An 18,937-nucleotide genomic window follows, 5' to 3' on the forward strand; every position below is an offset into this window, starting at 1 on the left:
GAAAATTGCCAATGAGGAGACACAAGCCCACCCATAGATTTTAAAGGACCTGGCTGCGAATCCAGAGTTTCTGCCCCCACCCCTCTGGAAACCTATTTCTCAAAAGCTACAGATCACATTCTGTGCATGTGTTATTTTATGCACACATGTTTTCTACGTAGCTGCTGCTCACACTCCACCTCCCTCACTTTACACACCGTCTTCTGAACCATGATGTAGCCGGATATTCCTGAACAGCTGCAACTAAAACCCTTCAGCGATTTGAACCAACATTCAAGGCCATTATGAAGGCTACAAGCTTCTCCATCTGTTGTAATGGATAATGCAGTCACACAAGCAGGACGCAGTGCCATCTCCTCATTGGTTATACCCACGTGGGTGATTGAAAGACTAAATGTTTTTCCGGTTGTCATGGTAATACTATGAAAGTGTAGATGCCAATCACCATATAAGTTCAAAGATGAAAAAGCCTGGAAGGAGGAGAGATGACTAGAAACGATTCGGTTAGCCGGTTTACGTGTGGATTAATTGTCGGAGTAGAGGACCTTGTGCATTTCAGGTAAAATAACAACTCAATGTTTATATCCCAGGACAAATTAGCTAGCAACACCAAGCTAGCTAAATAGGACAAATTAGCTAGCAAGTGCAAGCTAACTAGCTAAATTGCCATACATGTTTAATGCTTTTCGACCTGTCCCCAAATGAATGTCATTGGTTCAGAGTTTGTTTTGATATTTTAACCTGTGTCATGATCGCGTTTGGTGTAGGGGGACAAAATACAATTATGCACGATAGGGCACGATGGCGCACACGCGCAGCCGGTTTGGGCTCCGTGTAAGGCCCTGCATCGCAGTGCTAGAGGCGTCACTACAGATTTGGGTTTGATCCCGGGCTGTGTCGCAGCCGACCGGGAGAACCATGAGGCGGCACACAATTGTCAGGGTTAGGGAAGGGTCTGGCCGGCTGGGATGTCCTTGTCCCATCGCGCTCTAGCAACTCCTGTGGCGGGCCGGGTGCCTGCACGCTGACATGGTTGCCACTTGGCCGTGTTTACTCCGACACATTGGTGCGGCTGGCTTCCGGGTTAAGCGAGCAGTGTGGCTTGGCAGGGTCGTGTTTCGGAGGACACATGGCTCTCGACCTTCGCCTCTCCCGAGTCCGTAGGGGAGTTGCAGCGATGGGACAAGACTAACTACCGATTGGGGAGAAAAGGGGGTGAAAAGTAAAGAAAAAATAGAAAACAACTTTGTATGACCATGTTTATCATGTCTTTTGTGTAGGCTATAACATGTAAATAGCTACATGTAGCCTAACCCCCCTCCTGATAAAATAACATAATCATGCTTAATAGCCTACTGAGGGATGGAATGCAGTAGTTGGAACATGCAGAGTGGACAGCAGCTACATAAAAAATTCCAACATGCGCAGAAAAATTCATCAGCACTTGCACTTGACCCCCCCCCCCAGCTCTGACTCTACTGATAGCTACATTATTGAGGACAAATGTACTTTCTATGCCTGCAATGTGGTTGTCCCAGCTAGCTATCTTGAATGCACTAACTGTAATTCGCTCAGGATAAGAGTGCCTGCTAAATGACTAACATGTAAATTTCTATCTGTAGCCACGGCAAAACAGGTTTCCAGAAAACCCAACACTGCTGCCACTCCATTACGCACCCTCCCCTCAATTGCCTCAATTCGTTAGTGCATAGACTCTACAAGGTGTTAAAAGCGTTCTGCAGGGATGCTGGCTCATGTTGAAACCAATGCTTGCCAAAGTTGTCTCAAATTGGTTGGATGTCCTTTGGGTGGTGGACCACTCTTGAAACACACAGGAAACGGTTGAGTGTAAAACACTCAACAGCATTGCAGTTCTTGTCGTAAACCGGTGCGCCTGGCACCGACTACCATACCCTGTTCAAAGGCACTTAAATCTTTTGTCACGCCATTTCACCCTCTGAATGGCACTCACACACAATCCATGTCTCAAGGCTTAAAAATCCTTATTTAATCTGTCTCCTCCCCTTCTTCTACACTGATTGAAGTGGATTTAACAAGTTACATCAATAAGGGATCATACATTTCACCTGGATTCACCTGGTCAGTCTATGTCATGGAAAGAGCAGGTGTTCTTAATGTTTTGTACACTCAGTATACACACCCACACACTCCACTGAAATTAATGTAGAGCAGATTAACATATAAAAAATGCATGCAGAATTGTGTAGAAAAACAACAGTTAGTGATTTAGGAAGAGATGGAATGGAATAGGGTGAGTCTTGGAACAGAATCATTAGCATCTTGGACTGGACTCTGCTAACAAGCTGATTTTACAAAAAGTTTAAATGCTTTTCCCCCTCCTATATTAACAGTAAAATAATTGTTTAACATAGACACATAAAGGCAGTTAAAAACAGTGCTCTGAGTCCCACAATGATTTGGCCACAATATCTTTACAAGCACGTCATTCAGTAACTGTCAAACAAATTGTAGTGTGATGACAGAGCTCCGTTAGGAAAGTCCCTCAGGCACCTACTTCTTCAAAGAAAATATAAAAAACAAACATGTATATTTAGGAAAGGGAGACATTTCTGGCACATAATTGTATACAATCATAGCAGTGACATTGACACACATACAAATTGTTTTACAGACACACGGACTGCAACCTGACATGACTTGCCTTCTGATAGAGAAACGCACACAGAATGACCCTAAAGCAACCAGGGAGTTCATCCTGAATATGTACCAGGAGCAGAACCTAGACAGAGAGACTGTTTACTCCCACTTCACCTGTGCCAACGACACAGAGAACATCAGCGAGTAGTTTACTGCCTTCGAATACTCCCACCCGCGGCCTCTTCTACAACCGCTGGCAGACCAAACTGGCTTAAGGAAGTGCAAGGAGATATTTCTGCCACATGGCTGTGTACAACCGGAGCAGTGATAGTGTTAGCTAGTGCAGCCTGTGTGTCTGCAAGATGTCCAGACAGTCCGTGTGTGTGTGTCTGTGTCTGTGTATGAGTGCCTGTGTGAATGAAAGAGCAAGTCTAACCTGGGGGTGAGTAGGTAGTATACTGACAGAGGCACACCCTACCCTTGCGCGCACACACACACACACTATCAGTCAATGTTGTACTTTTGCCATGTCTCAGTGCTGGTTGGTGGCCCTATTGGAGTGACCAGTCAGTACTTGTGTAGATTCTCCCTGGCGTCCTCCAGCTTGGTAAGAACCCACTGTAGATAAACAAAACCACACATTTCAATACTAAACCATAGAATTACAGTTTGGTGTCATTTGCTGACAAATATTGTTTGGTGTGTGTAACGACAGCAAAAAATGGCAGCGGTTTATGTTATGCTAACCCACCTTGGCTATTTCTGGACTTTTGAAGTTTATAATCTTCCCAAACTCTTTGGCATGAAACACAGACTTTACTCTCTCCTGAAAGACATACAGGAAAGTTTTTTTTTTTTTATTAGTTTTTTTTTTAGACAACACATGATTTCTGAGAAATAGGGGGCCGAACTATGATACAATGTAGAGGAACAAACTGTTTGGATGCAAATGAGTGAAGGGGTATTCCATACGCAGGTATTTCCAGCTAAAGGGAGATACTCCTTTGCAAATGGGGAGCGGTTTATTCAGATGGTTATAATAAGCAGTTTGGTTAAGATGAGTTTCATTCACGTAGTATCGGGTATTACTTTGTGTGTGTGTATCACTACAATGGGCAGATGAGGATACCTTTGCCTCTATCCGAAGCCTCCTCCCCTCCACGATCATGGGCTTCTTGGTGAACTCGTCAAACAGATACTGCCACTCACAGGTAAGCTGCCCAAATGTGCCTTTGGTCACGAAAAAGATTCCACTAGCAAGACAAGAGATAGATAGAGCCTCAGAACATTCACAGACAGCCATTACAGTCTACATTTAATACTACAAACTTTAGCCAGCCTCTTACCTTTTGGTGATCATCAAGAAATCTGACTCGTTTACTTTGGCGTGAGCAAAGTATCTGTACTTGGCGAACTGTCCATTCTCAATTTTCTAAAAGAGAGGAATTTGCTTATCAGATTATTTCAACACAATTCTAGAAAATAGGCACATGTCTTTATCAAATTGGACATTTAAACATAGGATATGCTAAACTAAATGCTAACTCTACTGCTGATATGATAAGAGAAATTTGGTACCCTTTTCACACTTCGATTAAAATGGCTTTGGGATGTTCACCATTCACACGGGCTCTGGCAGGAGATCTGATGAGTACTGTTACTGATCTACATACTTCCCCTACGGATCTGACAATGGCTTGCATGCAGGACACATCCTAGGCTCTGTTTGAATACTTGATGGATGCATCCTTCCTTTCTCCATTTCTTGAAGAAATCCCTGATCTGACATGGCTGGATTGGAGAAAGTTGTGCTACAACAGTTGCTTACACACATAAATGTGTGTTAGATCAGTGATAACTTCAAGGGAAGAAGGAAGGAAGACGGGTGTATTTTTGAAGTATTCAAACAGGGCCATCATCTTTCCACTTGACTTGTGGACCATCTGTCATGTGACCATCTAAATACTCCCCTGTGGTACACTGATACTTCTTTATTGAGTCTAACGCATACCTGTTATAAACCGTTTAAACCTTTCATAATTGCATGGTAATGAATGTTGATGAAGTGATAAGAAAAGGTTTGGATGAGAAGACGATGAAATAGATGTTTTAAAATGCACTTTATTTAGTAGGAAGAGCAGCAGTGATGGATATGAGTGAAAGACTGAGTGCATAACAATGATTCTGAAAGAGGGAGGGCCAAAATGCCATGACGGAGGACTGCTGACTGACCATTACATCACTCCAGACCAATACAATATACAGTGGGCTCAAATTACTGCCATCCCTGACTGGCAATGCATAAACAATATAATTATAGAGAAACTCAAAATACCAACATATAAGAAATACTGTACTTTATTAATGTTTCATTGGAAGACACCCAAATAATTTATTGATTTAATTCAAAACCAATGTCCTCCAAATCCAGGTTTCACAATTAATGGCATCCTTAAAGATGATTGGAAATAATATCTACCAAAATTAAACCAGGAATTACATTCCACTTATTTAAGTTTATCTAAGTCTTAAGAAACTATATTGAGCCATTACATCCCTTTCTGTTTCACTAGGGTATAAAAATGAGGAAACACGCATGCAATATACCTTTGTCATCCAACACCATGAAGAAAACAAAAGAACTGGCAGTTTAAAAGAGACCGATGGTGGTAAACCTTCATTAATCTGGTAATGGCTACAAGAAGATCCACAAACGATTGAATATACTACTACTGAGCACTGTCAGGGCAATTATAATAAAATTCTAAATATATGGAACAGTTGAAACCTCACAGGTAGAGGACACAAATGCATTTTGCCCCCCAGGATTGGGAGGAGGACGGTGAGAGAAGCAACAAAATCCCCAAGAATCACTGTGAATGAATTGCAGGACTTGGTAGTGTCTTGGGGTCACCAGGTTTCAAAAAGCACCATCACACGCCACCTCCACAGGCTCTTTGGAAGGGTTGCCAGAAGAAAGCCCTTTCTGACCCAAGACACAGACGCAAGCGCTTGGAGTTTGCCAAACGCCATTTAAATTATGACTGGAAGAAGGTGCTCTGGTCAGATGAGATCAAAATGGAACGTTTTGGTCAGATACAGCATCGGCATATTTGGCGTCAAAACAGAGATGCATACAAGGAGAGTCACCTCATACACATGGTGAAATATGGTGGTGGGTCAGTAATGTTTTGGGGCTGTTTTAATTCCAGAGGTCCAGGGGCACCTCATACCCACGGTGAAATATGGTGGTGGGTCAGTAATGTTTTGGGGCTGTTTTAATTCCAGAGGTCCAGGGGCACCTCATACACATGGTGAAATATGGTGGTGGGTCAGTAATGTTTTGGGGCTGTTTTAATTCCAGAGGTCCAGGGGCACCTCATACCCACGGTGAAATATGGTGGTGGGTCAGTGATGTTTTGGGGCTGTTTTAATTCCAGAGGTCCAGGGGCACTGGTTAAGGTTGATGGCATAATGAATTCCACCAAGTATCATGCAATTTTGAGGGCAGTTGATAAACGCAAACCCAAGATTGTGAAGGATCTTGAAAGGATCTGCATAGAGGAATGGTCCAAAATCCCTCCAAATGTGTTCCTTAACCTTGTCAAACATTACAGAAAAAGACTCCATGCTGTTATCCTTACCAGAGGTAGTTGCACTAAGTACTAAATGAGGAGTGGCAATAATTATGGAACCTTGATTTTGGTTACATTTATTTTGTATTATATAATTGTATGATTTTGGTTGGTTCCATTGAAACTAAACTAATTAATAAAGTACAGTATTTCTCACGTTGGTATTTTTGAGTTTCTCTATAATTATATGGTTTTAAGTATTGTTTGTGCATTGCCAGTCAGGGGTGCCAGTAATTTTGGAACCCACTGTATTTCATATTAACTTAAAATGAATAATATCTACTTTCCCCCCCCAAAATCCTGGCTCTACGACAGCATAACATTCATATTTGTTTTAATCAATTAAATTATTATGATTAAAGATTTCTGACTCCGCCCCCTTACATGATAGGGCAGAAGGTTGGATGACAGATGAAGGGTAAAATAAATAAAATGATGCTTTTACATGACAAAATGCAAGGGGGTCCTGCCCTTGCAATGCTGGGCACAGAGTTAACAAAAAATAAAAAACAGACGAGAATGACAAACAGCCTGGCAGCTGGTTATTCAGGAGGCCTAGTGTTAAAATGTCCTGCTGGAGCAGGCTACACCCCAGTGACCGACACAAAAAAACATACAGTACACATTAAAAGCTATGGAAGACCAAAGCGTTAACTAGGACTTAGCAATTACACTCTAGTGATCATCATCATCACTGCCAGTCCTACTCCAATCAGTGAAGGCCACCCTTTTCTGTAGACATGACAAGAGAGCAGACCAAGCCAATGTCAGGGCAGACAGACAAGCCCGTCGCTAATAATATCGAGCTCTACAAAAACATTTTGTTTCCATTGAAGCAAATTATCACATAATTTCATCACTCAAAACATCAGTACAGCGCAGCTTCAAGAACAACTATGAAAGACCAAAGCATTACCTGTCACACCCTGATCTGTTTCACCTGTCTTTGTACTCGTCTCCACCCCCTCCAGGTGTCGCCCATCTTCTTCATTATCCCCGGTGTATTTATACCTATGTTCTCTGTTTGTCTGTTGCCAGTTCGTCTTGTCAGATCTTACCAGCGTGTTTTCCTGTCTTCCTGCTTTCTCAAGTTCTGTTTCCTAGTCTCCCCGGTTCTGACCTTTCGGCCTGTCCTGACCCCAAGCCTGCCTGCTATTCTGTACCTTATTGACTCTGCCCTGGATTACAGACCTCTGCCTGCCTTTGACCTGTCTTTGCCTGCCCACTTTTTGGGTCCATAAACATCAAAACAACACAACATTATGACAAAACAACACAACATTATTATCTCAATGCCTTAGCTCACGACATCTACAGTTCATGACGGTCCCATTCCATTCCAGCCCTGCAGGCCAAATTTAATTGATTGAATTGAAATCAACCCAAACTCTGGCCATCTACATTGCTGACACATGCCAGATGTTACAAAGCCTGGATAGGCATTTAACATACCAGGTAACCAAAATCACAAGTTATACCAATCTGATGCCTGTCGATGACGTGGAATGAAACAATTGGTTGATGCAATGCAACACCTGCGTATCTAGCCAGGCAGGAGGAACTCGAGCTCTGCCATGCTTTGTTCTTACTGCAGGCCTTAATACTGAAATTAGTTTTGGAATACTGACTGTCCAAACAGCAAGTTACTTGTGAACAAATCAGACTGGCGGGAGTGGTGTAGGCTGACTGGCGGTGGTGGTGTAGGCTGACTGGCGGTGGTGGTGGTGTAGGCCTACTGGCGGTGGTGTTGTAGGCTGACTGGCGGGAGTGGTGTAGGCTGACTGGCGGGAGTGGTGTAGGCTGACTGGCGGGAGTGGTGTAGGCTGACTGGCGGGAGTGGTGTAGGCTGACTGGCGGTGGTGGTGCAGGCTGACTGGCGGTGGTGGCGCAGGCTGACTGGCGGTGGTGGCGCAGGCTGACTGGCGGTGGTGGCGCAGGCTGACTGGCGGTGGTGGCGCAGGCTGACTGGCGGTGGTGGCACAGGCTGACTGGCGGTGGTGGCGCAGGCTGACTGGCGGTGGTGGCACAGGCTGACTGGCGGTGGTGGCGCAGGCTGACTGGCGGTGGTGGCGCAGGCTGACTGGCGGTGGTGGCGCAGGCTGACTGGCGGTGGTGGCGCAGGCTGACTGGCGGTGGTGGCGCAGGCTGACTGGCGGTGGTGGCGCAGGCTGACTGGCGGTGGTGGCGTAGGCTGGCTGGCGGTGGTGGCGCAGGCTGACTGGCGGTGGTGGTGCAGGCTGACTGGTGTTGGTGGTGCAGGCTGACTGGTGGTGGTGGTGCAGGCTGACTGGTGGTGGTGGTGCAGGCTGACTGGTGTTGGTGGTGCAGGCTGACTGGCGGTGGTGGTGCAGGCTGACTGGTGTTGGTGGTGCAGGCTGACTGGTGGTGGTGGTGCAGGCTGACTGGTGGTGGTGCTCGTGCTTCCTCTCACGCACACAAGTTTTTGTGTAGCAAGTTAAGGTGCCAACATCGCCTGTCTTGGAAGTTTCCCAATTGCTTTGAATTTTCTAAAATTCAACCGTCAACAAGATATTTAGCTTGTTAGCGCACTCACTAATTTGTTTGTAAACAATTAACAAGCTAACAAGCTACACCATGTTTTTGTCAAACTGTCAACAGAGTATCTAGCAAGCAACAAGATATGCCAAATAACAGTCAAAAAATACTTGAGGGCAAATAAATCTGAACTGAACATTCAGACAAGTCACATGGCCAGGAATCAGATTTGTATCTGATTTCAAACCACCTATGAATGTGGTTTGAATCTGATTCCATGTGCTTTTTGTCTGTTCAGACTGCAGGAAAAGATTCGATTAGAATAGGATAGTCCAAAAAATAAGATTTGAGTCACTTCAAACTGCCAGTGAGAACAAGGCCTAACATCATTAAGGCTGGTTTTACACAGGTAGCCCATTCAGATCTTTTGCCAATTATTTCCATATCTGATATTTTCCCTAATATGTACACAACAACAAAAACACATGGAATATGATCTTCTGACTTCCGATTTACATCACTTCTTTATGTGGATCTCAATGCTGATATAATTCTGATGCTCCATATGTGACTCTCAAATCAGATATTGTTTTGCTCTGAGATGTTTTTTTTTTGCACATGACCTACCAAAATTGAAAGGAACAGTGAAATGAAAAGAGCATTGCATCTGTGCGCTGCTTCAGAGGCTACATCAGTGTGAATGCGCAAATCAGATATGGGTCACAACTTGCTTGTTGACAGATGGAAAAAAAGATTGTATATAAAAAAAAAATGTTTTATTGGGTTCTTCGGGTGTAAACACAGCCTATGTCGAACTCCACACACAGAGAGCTACAACAGCCATGCTCTATAGGAGAACTATAGACCAGGTGGGTTAACGCACATAAATCTGAGATTTAGGATGAAAGAGACAATGAAGATGAAAATCTATCTGGACTTTAAGATGCAATAAGGGGCTGAGAAGTGGAGTGAGAGAGGGAGAGAAAGGGGATGTTTTTATGCGAGGCCACACATTAACATGAACCCTGACACCTGACCTTGTGGCATCGTGTTCATTAGGACACGAATGGAAAAACAATTTGGAACATGAAGGAAGATTAGCGTCTCTTATTGGAGTTCACATAATCCCCCAATTTTAGTTAGTGTTCTTCTATTTGGTGGCTAATATCAGAGAAGTCCTCTGTTTACAGAGGATATAAGGGTTAGTTGATGTTTTAAAGATAATTCCTGTTACCTGTAGCATCTGGCTGCCAATGCCTTCTCTCTCCTTATATGGTCGGATGACCCCGTCCTCGTGAATGAAGCGAGGCGGACGCAGACTCTCCACATCCTGGGACGTCTCAGCCGCCCTCTTGATGCCCTGGAAAGTGCTGCTGGCCATGTCGATGATACCTCCTGTGGGTCTGGCCACAGCCCCCACCAGCCCCTTCCCGACACCCTTAAAGAAGCCTGCCGCACCCTCCTTCTGAGCACCTCTAATGGGCATGGTGACAATCCCTGTGATCCCACTGACGAAGCCCTGAGATGGAGAATGGGAGTGTTACAGACAGGGAAAACAGGTCTGAGAGACTGTTTCTACTGCTCAGCTATACTGGTAAGACTCACAGACAGCTGGATTGTGTTCTGTAGGCACCCGATGGGTGAAGACTGTTGAAATGGAGACTATCTGAACTTGGTCATTAGGAAAAACCTAGGCTGTGCTTACACAGGCATACCAATTCTGATATTTTGCCCAATTATTGGCAACAGTTTTGGGGACATATCCGCAAAGCATATCAAGTTAGAAAATTGTTTGTAAGTTCTGAGAATGGGGCCATTTTAGTCCTACTCTTATAGTTAAAAATAAAAACTATTCATAAACCTTCTTTAAAAATATTTATACAATAATATGTCTCTTAGGCTGTGTTTACAAAGGCAGCACAATTCTAATATTTTGCCCAATTATTGGCAAAAGAGCTGATCTGATTGGTCAAAATAACATTTAGTGGAAAAAGATCAGAATTAGGCTACCTGTGTAAAAGCAACCTTATCTTCAACTTCCCCTATAACGTAGTAGGTTACGTTGTACTACTGCACACATCCCGGTTCTGTTGTGATGATGTTTCTGGGTTTGATTATCAGACACCAGTTAGGCCGTACTGGTGTTAGTGTTCTATAGTGGGTCAGACTCACAGAAACCAGTCCTTTGCCTCCACGAGTCAGGCCCTCTCTCAGGCCGCTGGGCTGCTTGTTCATAGCCTCTCGTCTCTTCTGCTGGTATTCCTCATCCATCGTCATGGCAGCCACACCCTTCGCCATGGCGCCTGTTATCCTGGAGGCAGCGCCCGCAATGCCCCCTGGGAGAAGGGAAGAGAAGAGAGAAGAGGGGAGTTAGAAGACAAGGGAGAGAAAAGACAGGGGGGAGAGAAGACAAGGGAGAGAGAAGACAGGGGGAGAGAAGACAGGGGGAGAGAAGACAGGGGAGAGAGAAGACAGGGGAGAGAGAAGACAGGGGAGAGAGAAGACAGGGGAGAGAGAAGACAGGGGAGAGAGAAGACAAGGGGGAGAGAAGACAGGGGGAGAGAAGACAGGGGAGAGAGAAGACAGGGGAGAGAAGACAGGGGGAGAGAAGACAGGGGAGAGAGAAGACAGGGGAGAGAGAAGACAGGGGAGAGAGAAGACAGGGGGAGAGAAGACAGGGGATAGAGAAGACAGGGGAGAGAGAAGACAGGGGAGAGAGAAGACAAGGGGGAGAGAAGACAGGGGAGAGAGAAGACAGGGGAGAGAGAAGACAGGGGAGAGAGAAGACAAGGGGAGAGAGAAGACAAGGGGGAGAGAGAAGACAAGGGGAGAGAAGACAGGGGAGAGAGAAAACAGGAGGGAGAGAAGACAAGGGAGAGAGAAAGAGATACCCATAAGAGAAGGACAAAGAAGAGAGAATGGAAGAGAGAGAGAGCGCGAGAGAGAAATGTCAGGGGGTAAATATAGTTAAGTAAGTCTGAAGTGGAAGGATGGCAATGAGGGAATTAAGGAGAATCAAGGTGAGCAGAAAAGAGATGAACAAGAACAGCACTTACCCACTGCTCCTCCAACCAGTGCCTTCACCCCCAGTGCCATACCCTCCACAAACTCCTCTGGTCCCTGGATAGCTCCCTTGAGAACCCCAAAACAGAGTTACTCGGATACATACCATCTATACAGATAACTACCGCACTGTGTCAAGTATTACACATTTATAGTGTTTGGCACTATAAGTGATTTAGTTTATGCGTAGTTTGACCTGGCGTGGTTCATACTGGTTGCACTGGGGTCTTACCTGATAGGGCTCATAGAAGAAAGCCTCCACTCCCTCAGACAGACCTCGGATCAGTCCAAAGGGGTTTCCCAGCACGTCCAAGCCCAATACCAGCACATACATCTGCTTTATCGCCTGAGACATGGATGGGTACATGGCTCAGTTGTCTTGTGTATCATAGTAATTACATTACTTGTTGGGGGGGGGGATCCTAACTAGAGGAACTAAAAGTTTTCACATAAACCATTAGTTGAAGTGAATGAGTGACTTGCTAGGATTTGGCCATTAGTTCCCAATTGGAGTAGAGTGTGTGTGAGATGTTACCTGCTTCGAGTAGTGTCTGATGACCTCCCATTGTAGTTGCTGGCGAGTGCGAAACTGGAATGTCAGCTCGAAATAGGCCAATCTAGGGAAGTTACAGAAAATGACAGTGGGTCAGACGCTAGTGTAAATGTTTACAAAAAGGGGACATGGTAAAATAAAGCTTTGCCAAAAGCAAATAAATGGAATGAAGTGCTTTTGTAGAGTCTCTGTTTGTGTGTGTGTGTGTGTGTGTGTGTGTGTGTGTGTGTGTGTGTGTGTGTATATATATATAATATATATATACAGTGGGGCAAAAAGTATTTAGTCAGCCACCGATTGTGCAAGTTCTCCCACTTAAAACCTCTTAAGTCGACTCTCTACTTTTTCGAACATTCTGTTAAAAATCGCGCAACATTTTGGCGTCCTGCTACTCATGCCAGGAATATAGTATATGCATATGATTAGTATGTGTGGATAGAAAACACTCTCACGTTTCAAAAACTGGTTAAATCACGGCTGTGACTATAACAGAGCGTCTGTTTCATCGAAAAGCGCAGGAAAATCTGATCACTGAAAATGGAAAAAAATATCCATGCGCCACTTCCAGGAATTGTTAAAGGTGAACCGTATTAAATGAGGCCGAGGTTGCAGTACCTACAGCTTCCACAGGATGTCTAGAGTCTTCTCATTTGCTTCGGATTTGATTCTTGGTCGAACCGACCCAAGGGAACCGATTCCCTCCGGCCTCCAACAGGATGTATTGGTTGAGTTTTTTCCGGACATTTTTTCCAGACGACCACCTATAGAATTTACATCGCCTCCTGATGAATTTTATCGCTTATTAACGTGTACTAATACCTAAAGTTGCATTACAAAAGTATTTCGAAGTGTTTTGTGAAAGTTTATCGTCGACTTTTTTACTTTTAAAAAATGACGTTACGTTATGAAACGCTATTTTTTTCCGTTTATCACACAGTCTTCATAGATCGATATCTAGGCTATATATGGACCGATTTAATCGAAAAAAAGACCCAATATTGATTATGGGACATCAAGGAGTGCCAACAAAGAAGATGGTCAAAGGTAATGAATGTTTTATATTTTATTGTGCGGTTTGTGTAGCGCCGACTATGCTAATTATTTTGTTTACATCCCCTGCGGGTCTTTTGGGGTGTTACATGCTATCAGATAATAGCTTCTCATGCTTTCGCCGAAAAGCATTTTAAAAATCTGACTTGTTGCCTGGATTCACAACGAGTGTAGCTTTAATTCAATACCCTGCATGTGTATTTTAATGAACGTTTGCGTTTTAACTAATACTATTAGCGTTTAGCGTAGCGCATTTGCATTTCCAGAGCTCTAGATGGGACGTCTGCGTCTCAAGTAGGAGCAAGAGGTTAAAAAGATGAGAGAGGCCTGTAATTTTTTATCATAGGTACACTTCAACTATGACAGACAAAATGAGAAAAAAAATCCAGATGCCATCTATGTTGTGAAGTGCATCAGTCCCTCCTGCAGCAAAGCACCCCGCAACATGATGCTGCCACCCCCGTGCTTCACGGTTGGGATGGTGTTCTTCAGCTTGCAAGCCTCCACCTTTTTCCTCCAAACATAATGATGGTCATTATGGCCAAACGGTTCTATTTTTGTTTCATTAGACCAGAGGACATTTCTCCAAAAAGTACGATCTTTGTCCCCGTATGCAGTTGCAAACTGTAGTCTGGCTTTTTTATGGCGGTTCTGGAGCAGTGGCTTCTTCCTTGCTGAGCGGCCTTTCAGGTTATGTCAAAATAGGACTCATTTTACTGTGGATATAGATACTTTTGTACCTGTTTCCTCCAGCCTCTTCTCAAGGTCTTTTGCTGTTGTTCTGGGATTGATTTGCACTTTTCGCACCAAAGTACGTTCATATCTAGGAGACAAAACGCATCTCCTTCCTGAGCGGTATGACGGCTGCATGGTCCCATGGTGTTTCTACTTGCGTACTATTGTTTGTAAAGATGAACGTGGTACCTTCAGGTGTTTGGAAATTGCTCCCAAGGATGAACCAGACTTGTGGAGGTGATTTCTTTTGATTTTACCATGATGTCAAGCAAAGAGGCACTGAGTTTGAAGGTAGACCTTGAAATACATCCACAGGTACACCTCCAATTGAATCAAATGATGTCAATTTGCCAATCAGAAGCTTCTAAAGCCATGACATAATTTTCTGGAATTTTCCAAGCTGTTTTAAGACACAGTGAATTTAGTTTATGCAAATTTCTGACCCACTGGAATTGTGATATAGTGAATTATAAGTGAAATAATCTGTCTGTAAGCAATTGTTGGAAAAATTACTTGTGTCATGCACAAAGTAGATGTCCTAACCGACTTGCCAAAACTATAGTTTGTTAACAAGAAATTTGTTGAGTGGTTGAAAAACAAGTTTTAACTAGCCTTAGGTTGGAGTAATTAAGTGTGCCACTTAGGTTGGAGTCATTAAAATGTGTTTTTCAACCACTCAACAAATTTCTTGTAAACTTCCGACTTCAACTGATATATATATTAGTACCAGTTAAAAGTTTGGACACACCTACTCATTCAAGGGTTTTTCTTTATTTCTACTACTTTCTACATTGTAGAATAATAGATGATGACATCAAAACTATGAATAACACATATGGAATCATGTAGTAACCAAAAAACTGTTAAACAAATCAAAATATATTTGAGATTTTTCAAAGTAGCCCCCCTTGCCTTGATGACAGCTTTGCACACTCTTGGCATTTCATCAACCAGCTTCACCTGGAATGCTTTTCCAACAGTCTTGAAGGAGTTCCCACACAGCAGAATGCATTGGTAGCTATGCTGGTTAAGTGTGCCTTGAATTCTAAATAAATCACAGACAGTGTCAACAGCAAAGCACCCCCACACCATCACACCTCCTCCTACGTGCTTCCCAGTGGGAACCACACATGCTGAGATCATCCGTTCACCTTCTCTGTGTCTCACAAAGACAAGGCAGTTGGAACCAAAAATCTCACATTTTGACTCATCAGACCAAAGGACAGATTTCCACCGGTCTAATGCCCATTGCATGTGTTTCTTGGCCCAAGCAAGTCTCTTCTTCTTATTGGTGTCCTTTAGTAGTGGTTTCTTTGCAGCAATTCGACCATGAAGGACTGATTCACACCGTCGCCTCTGAACAGTTGATGTTGAGATGTGTCTTCTACTTGAACTCTGTGAAGCATTTATTTGGGCTGTAATTTCTGAGGCTGGTACAGTAACTCAAATTAACTTATCCTCTGCAGCAGAGGTAACTCTGGGTCTTCCATTCCTGTGGCGGTCCTCATGAGAGCCAGTTTCATCATAGCGCTGGATGGTTTTTGCAACTGCACTTGAAGAAACTTTCAAAGTTATTGAAATGTCTTAAAGTAATGATGGACTGTGTTTTGTTTTGCTTATTTGAGCTGTTATATGGACTTGGTATTTTACCAAATAGGACTATCTTCTGTATACCACCCCTACCATGTCACAACACAACTGATTGGCTCAAATGCATTAAGAAGGAAAGAAATTCCACAAATTAACTTATAACAAGGCACACCTGTTAATTGAAATGCATTCCAGGTGACTACCTCATGAAGCTGGTTGAGAGAATGCCAAGTGTGCAAAGCTGTCATCAAGGCAAGGGTGGCTACTTTGAAGAATCTCAAATATATTTTGATTTGTTTAACACTTTTTTCGTTACTACATGATTCCCATGTGTTATTTCGTAGTTTTGATGTCTTCACTATAATTCTACAATGTAGAAAATAGAACAAATATAGAAAAACCCTGGAATGAGTAGGTGTGTCCAAACTTTTGACTGGTACTGTATATGTATATATGTGTGTGTGTGTGCGCGTGTGCCATTGTATGTGTCCATACTTGAAGACGACGTCCTGCACATCAGTGAGGGTTGCTCCGATGCTCTTCAGCAGCAGATTGAGGGATTGGACAGGGATGACCTCAGTCTCCCTCTTCTCCTTATTACCATCCTCTCCTCCAGAACTCAAAGACAAACTCAGGTGCAACTATCAAACAAACAAACACACCTTGTTATAGCTACATCATCCCATGATAGAATCCCTTGCTATGGTGCATAACTGGCCAATAACAATTCATGACTAGATGGCCTACTGGTCAAGCCATGCTGTCTGGAAAATCTCCTGGCCCTAACGTAATATAACATACAGGTAGTAAATGCACTGTAATGACACTGAAGCTCACCTTGATGGGAGAGATGTGGAAGTACTCATAGAGACTGATAGGGGACGTGTCAGCGGCTGAGATGTTGTTCAGCTCAGTCTTCAGATACTTAATGTCCTTCTCAAACAACTCCACCTGAACACCACCGAGGGAGAGGAGAGAGATATTGACGAGGAGCGGAAGTGAACCCAGGAACTCAAAAAGAACTTCAATTGCTTTTGTAAACATCAGCTGTTTCATCACAGTTCTAAACTTAGTCTAGTTGTTTTCATAGTATTCGCAGGTAGGATGGGTCTTACGTCCAGGGACAAATCTATTTTAGAATATTAAAGTTGATAGATTTCCCAAAGAAGCATCGCAGCGGGCTGCATTGCCTGCATGGATAGTAATGTTAGCAGCAGGATGTGGGTACAAGGGTAAATTGTTTATCAAGTTAACTATATATTCTAGGTAATGTCAGCTAAGTACATATAAATAGGATAGACAGACATCCAATATTTGTTATTTTAATGAAACAAACGTTAGCTTGATCTGCTAAAAACAATGTTAGCTACCATGAACTATGACAAATTATAGAAAAATTAAACAAATGTTATATTACCTGAGAATAATGACACAAGTCCTAGTCTAATTTCTATGTTTTCTAACCTCCGATACAGAGACCTGCGAACTCTGCAGATGAAGGTCACAAAGAGAGTCTCAAGTCCTGGAGAGACTGAAGGGTATATCTCCAACGGGTTATATACATTGTAGTTTCTCTTGCTCCTAGAGATCTAGCTACTGGGTGTGCAGGTTTCTGTTCCAGCCCAGCCATTCTGCTTATTATTTGTATTAGACACTATTAATAACTATTCAATCATCTCTTGTTTTGGAGTGAGATGAATATCTAAACCCATTAACTGTTTACAAAGGCGTTCTTTGAATGATAGGAAATACAGTGTTGATTCCTGAATTTAAGTATAGCATATTTTTTGGTCAGTGAACATTCCCTGTTTGTCTCTTTTATTTGGTTGTCACTCACTCTCATTTTGTTTGATGATATTACAAAGATTTGTAGCTGATGTCCTTGATCATTGGTGTAGGTGTAACAATCCCTGTATATGGCTGACCTAAGATGCAACCCCTCTCTACAACAGCACTTCATACCCACAAAGCAGCATCCATTATCCTACCAAACCCATGATCTTGGTTAGGCTAGGATAACAGTACTTTAGGTCTCAGGGTGGGTGACAGCACCAGATGATGGCATGGAGGTAGTGGTGTGGATCAGAAAACCAGTCAGTATCTGGTGAACCCCATTTGCCTGATGCAGCACGACATCTACTTCGCATAGAGTTGATCAGGCTGTTGATTTTGGCCTGTGGAATGTTGTCACACTCCTCTTCAATGGCTGTGCAAAGTTGCTGGATACTGGCGGGAACTGGAACAAGCTGCCGTACACATCAATCCAGAGCATCCCAAACATGCTCAATGGGTGACATGTCTGGTGAGTATGCAGGCCATGGAAGAACTGGGACATTTTCAGCTTCCAGGAATTGTGTACAGATTCTTGCGACATGGGGCCGTGCATTATCACGATTAAACATTAGGTGATGTCGGTGGATGAATGGCACGACAATGTGCCTCAGGATCTCATCACAGTATCTCTGTGAATTCAAATTGCCATTGATAAAATGTACTTGTGTTTGTTGTCTGTAGCTGATGCCTGCCCATACCATAACCCCACCGCCACCATGGGACATTTGGAACTCAAACGTGAAAAGGTTAACAGGGTCGGTAGCGCCTACCTGGCTCAAATTCGAAACGTCGGATTAAAACGAGACAGCGTCCATAAAGTTACTATTGATCTTAAAAAATGCAGTATTAACTAAGTTTGTAGGTGCAACAGTTTTTATTAAATGTATAATTTATCGCTCTCACGTGCACATTTCCGTCTGTTAAGAAACAACAATGTGATACCTTTTTGTAGTGCTTCTACACCTGCATTGCTTGCTGTTTGGGGGTTTAGGCTGGGTTTCTGTACAGCACTTTGAGATATCAGCTGATGTACGAAGGGCTATATAAATTGATTTGATTTGATTTGATGGGGCACTCTGTTCATAACGTTGGCATCAGCAAATCGTTCGCCCACACGCCGCCATACATGCTGTCTGCCATCTGCCCGGTACAGTTGAAACAGGGATTCATCTGTGAAGAGCACACTTCTCCAGCGTGCCAGTGCCCATTGAAGGTGAGCATTTTCCCATTGAAGTCAGTTACAATGCTGAACTGCAGTCAGGTAAAGACCCTGGTGAGGACAACGAGCACGCAGATGAGCTTCCGCTAGACGGTTTGTGCAAAAATTCTTTGGTTGTGCAAACCCACAGTTTCACCAGCTGTC

The 18,937-nt window shown here is 43.4% G+C and overlaps 1 protein-coding gene across 4 annotated transcripts in view; it reads right to left on the minus strand.

The window, feature by feature from the left end:
- Positions 1-1,383: 1,383 nt before the first annotated feature.
- Positions 1,384-18,937, minus strand: part of LOC112249461 (vacuolar protein sorting-associated protein 13A-like) — an 80,323-nt gene continuing 62,769 nt past the window's right edge. For all 4 annotated transcript variants that reach the window (XM_042320413.1, XM_042320412.1, XM_042320416.1 and 1 more), the window contains 11 exons: positions 16,579-16,692; positions 16,237-16,382; positions 12,349-12,430; positions 12,046-12,159; positions 11,807-11,882; positions 10,923-11,086; positions 9,985-10,269; positions 3,966-4,051; positions 3,749-3,872; positions 3,371-3,445; positions 1,384-3,237 (listed from right to left, as the gene is read on the minus strand). In XM_042320413.1, coding sequence (XP_042176347.1) covers positions 3,187-3,237; positions 3,371-3,445; positions 3,749-3,872; positions 3,966-4,051; positions 9,985-10,269; positions 10,923-11,086; positions 11,807-11,882; positions 12,046-12,159; positions 12,349-12,430; positions 16,237-16,382; positions 16,579-16,692 — 1,317 coding nt within the window. In that variant the 3' untranslated portion in view covers positions 1,384-3,186. The remainder of the gene's footprint in view (positions 3,238-3,370; positions 3,446-3,748; positions 3,873-3,965; positions 4,052-9,984; positions 10,270-10,922; positions 11,087-11,806; positions 11,883-12,045; positions 12,160-12,348; positions 12,431-16,236; positions 16,383-16,578; positions 16,693-18,937) is intronic.

This window comes from Oncorhynchus tshawytscha, linkage group LG04 (genome assembly GCF_018296145.1).
Source record: "Oncorhynchus tshawytscha isolate Ot180627B linkage group LG04, Otsh_v2.0, whole genome shotgun sequence".
Classification (NCBI taxonomy): Eukaryota; Metazoa; Chordata; class Actinopteri; order Salmoniformes; family Salmonidae; genus Oncorhynchus; species Oncorhynchus tshawytscha.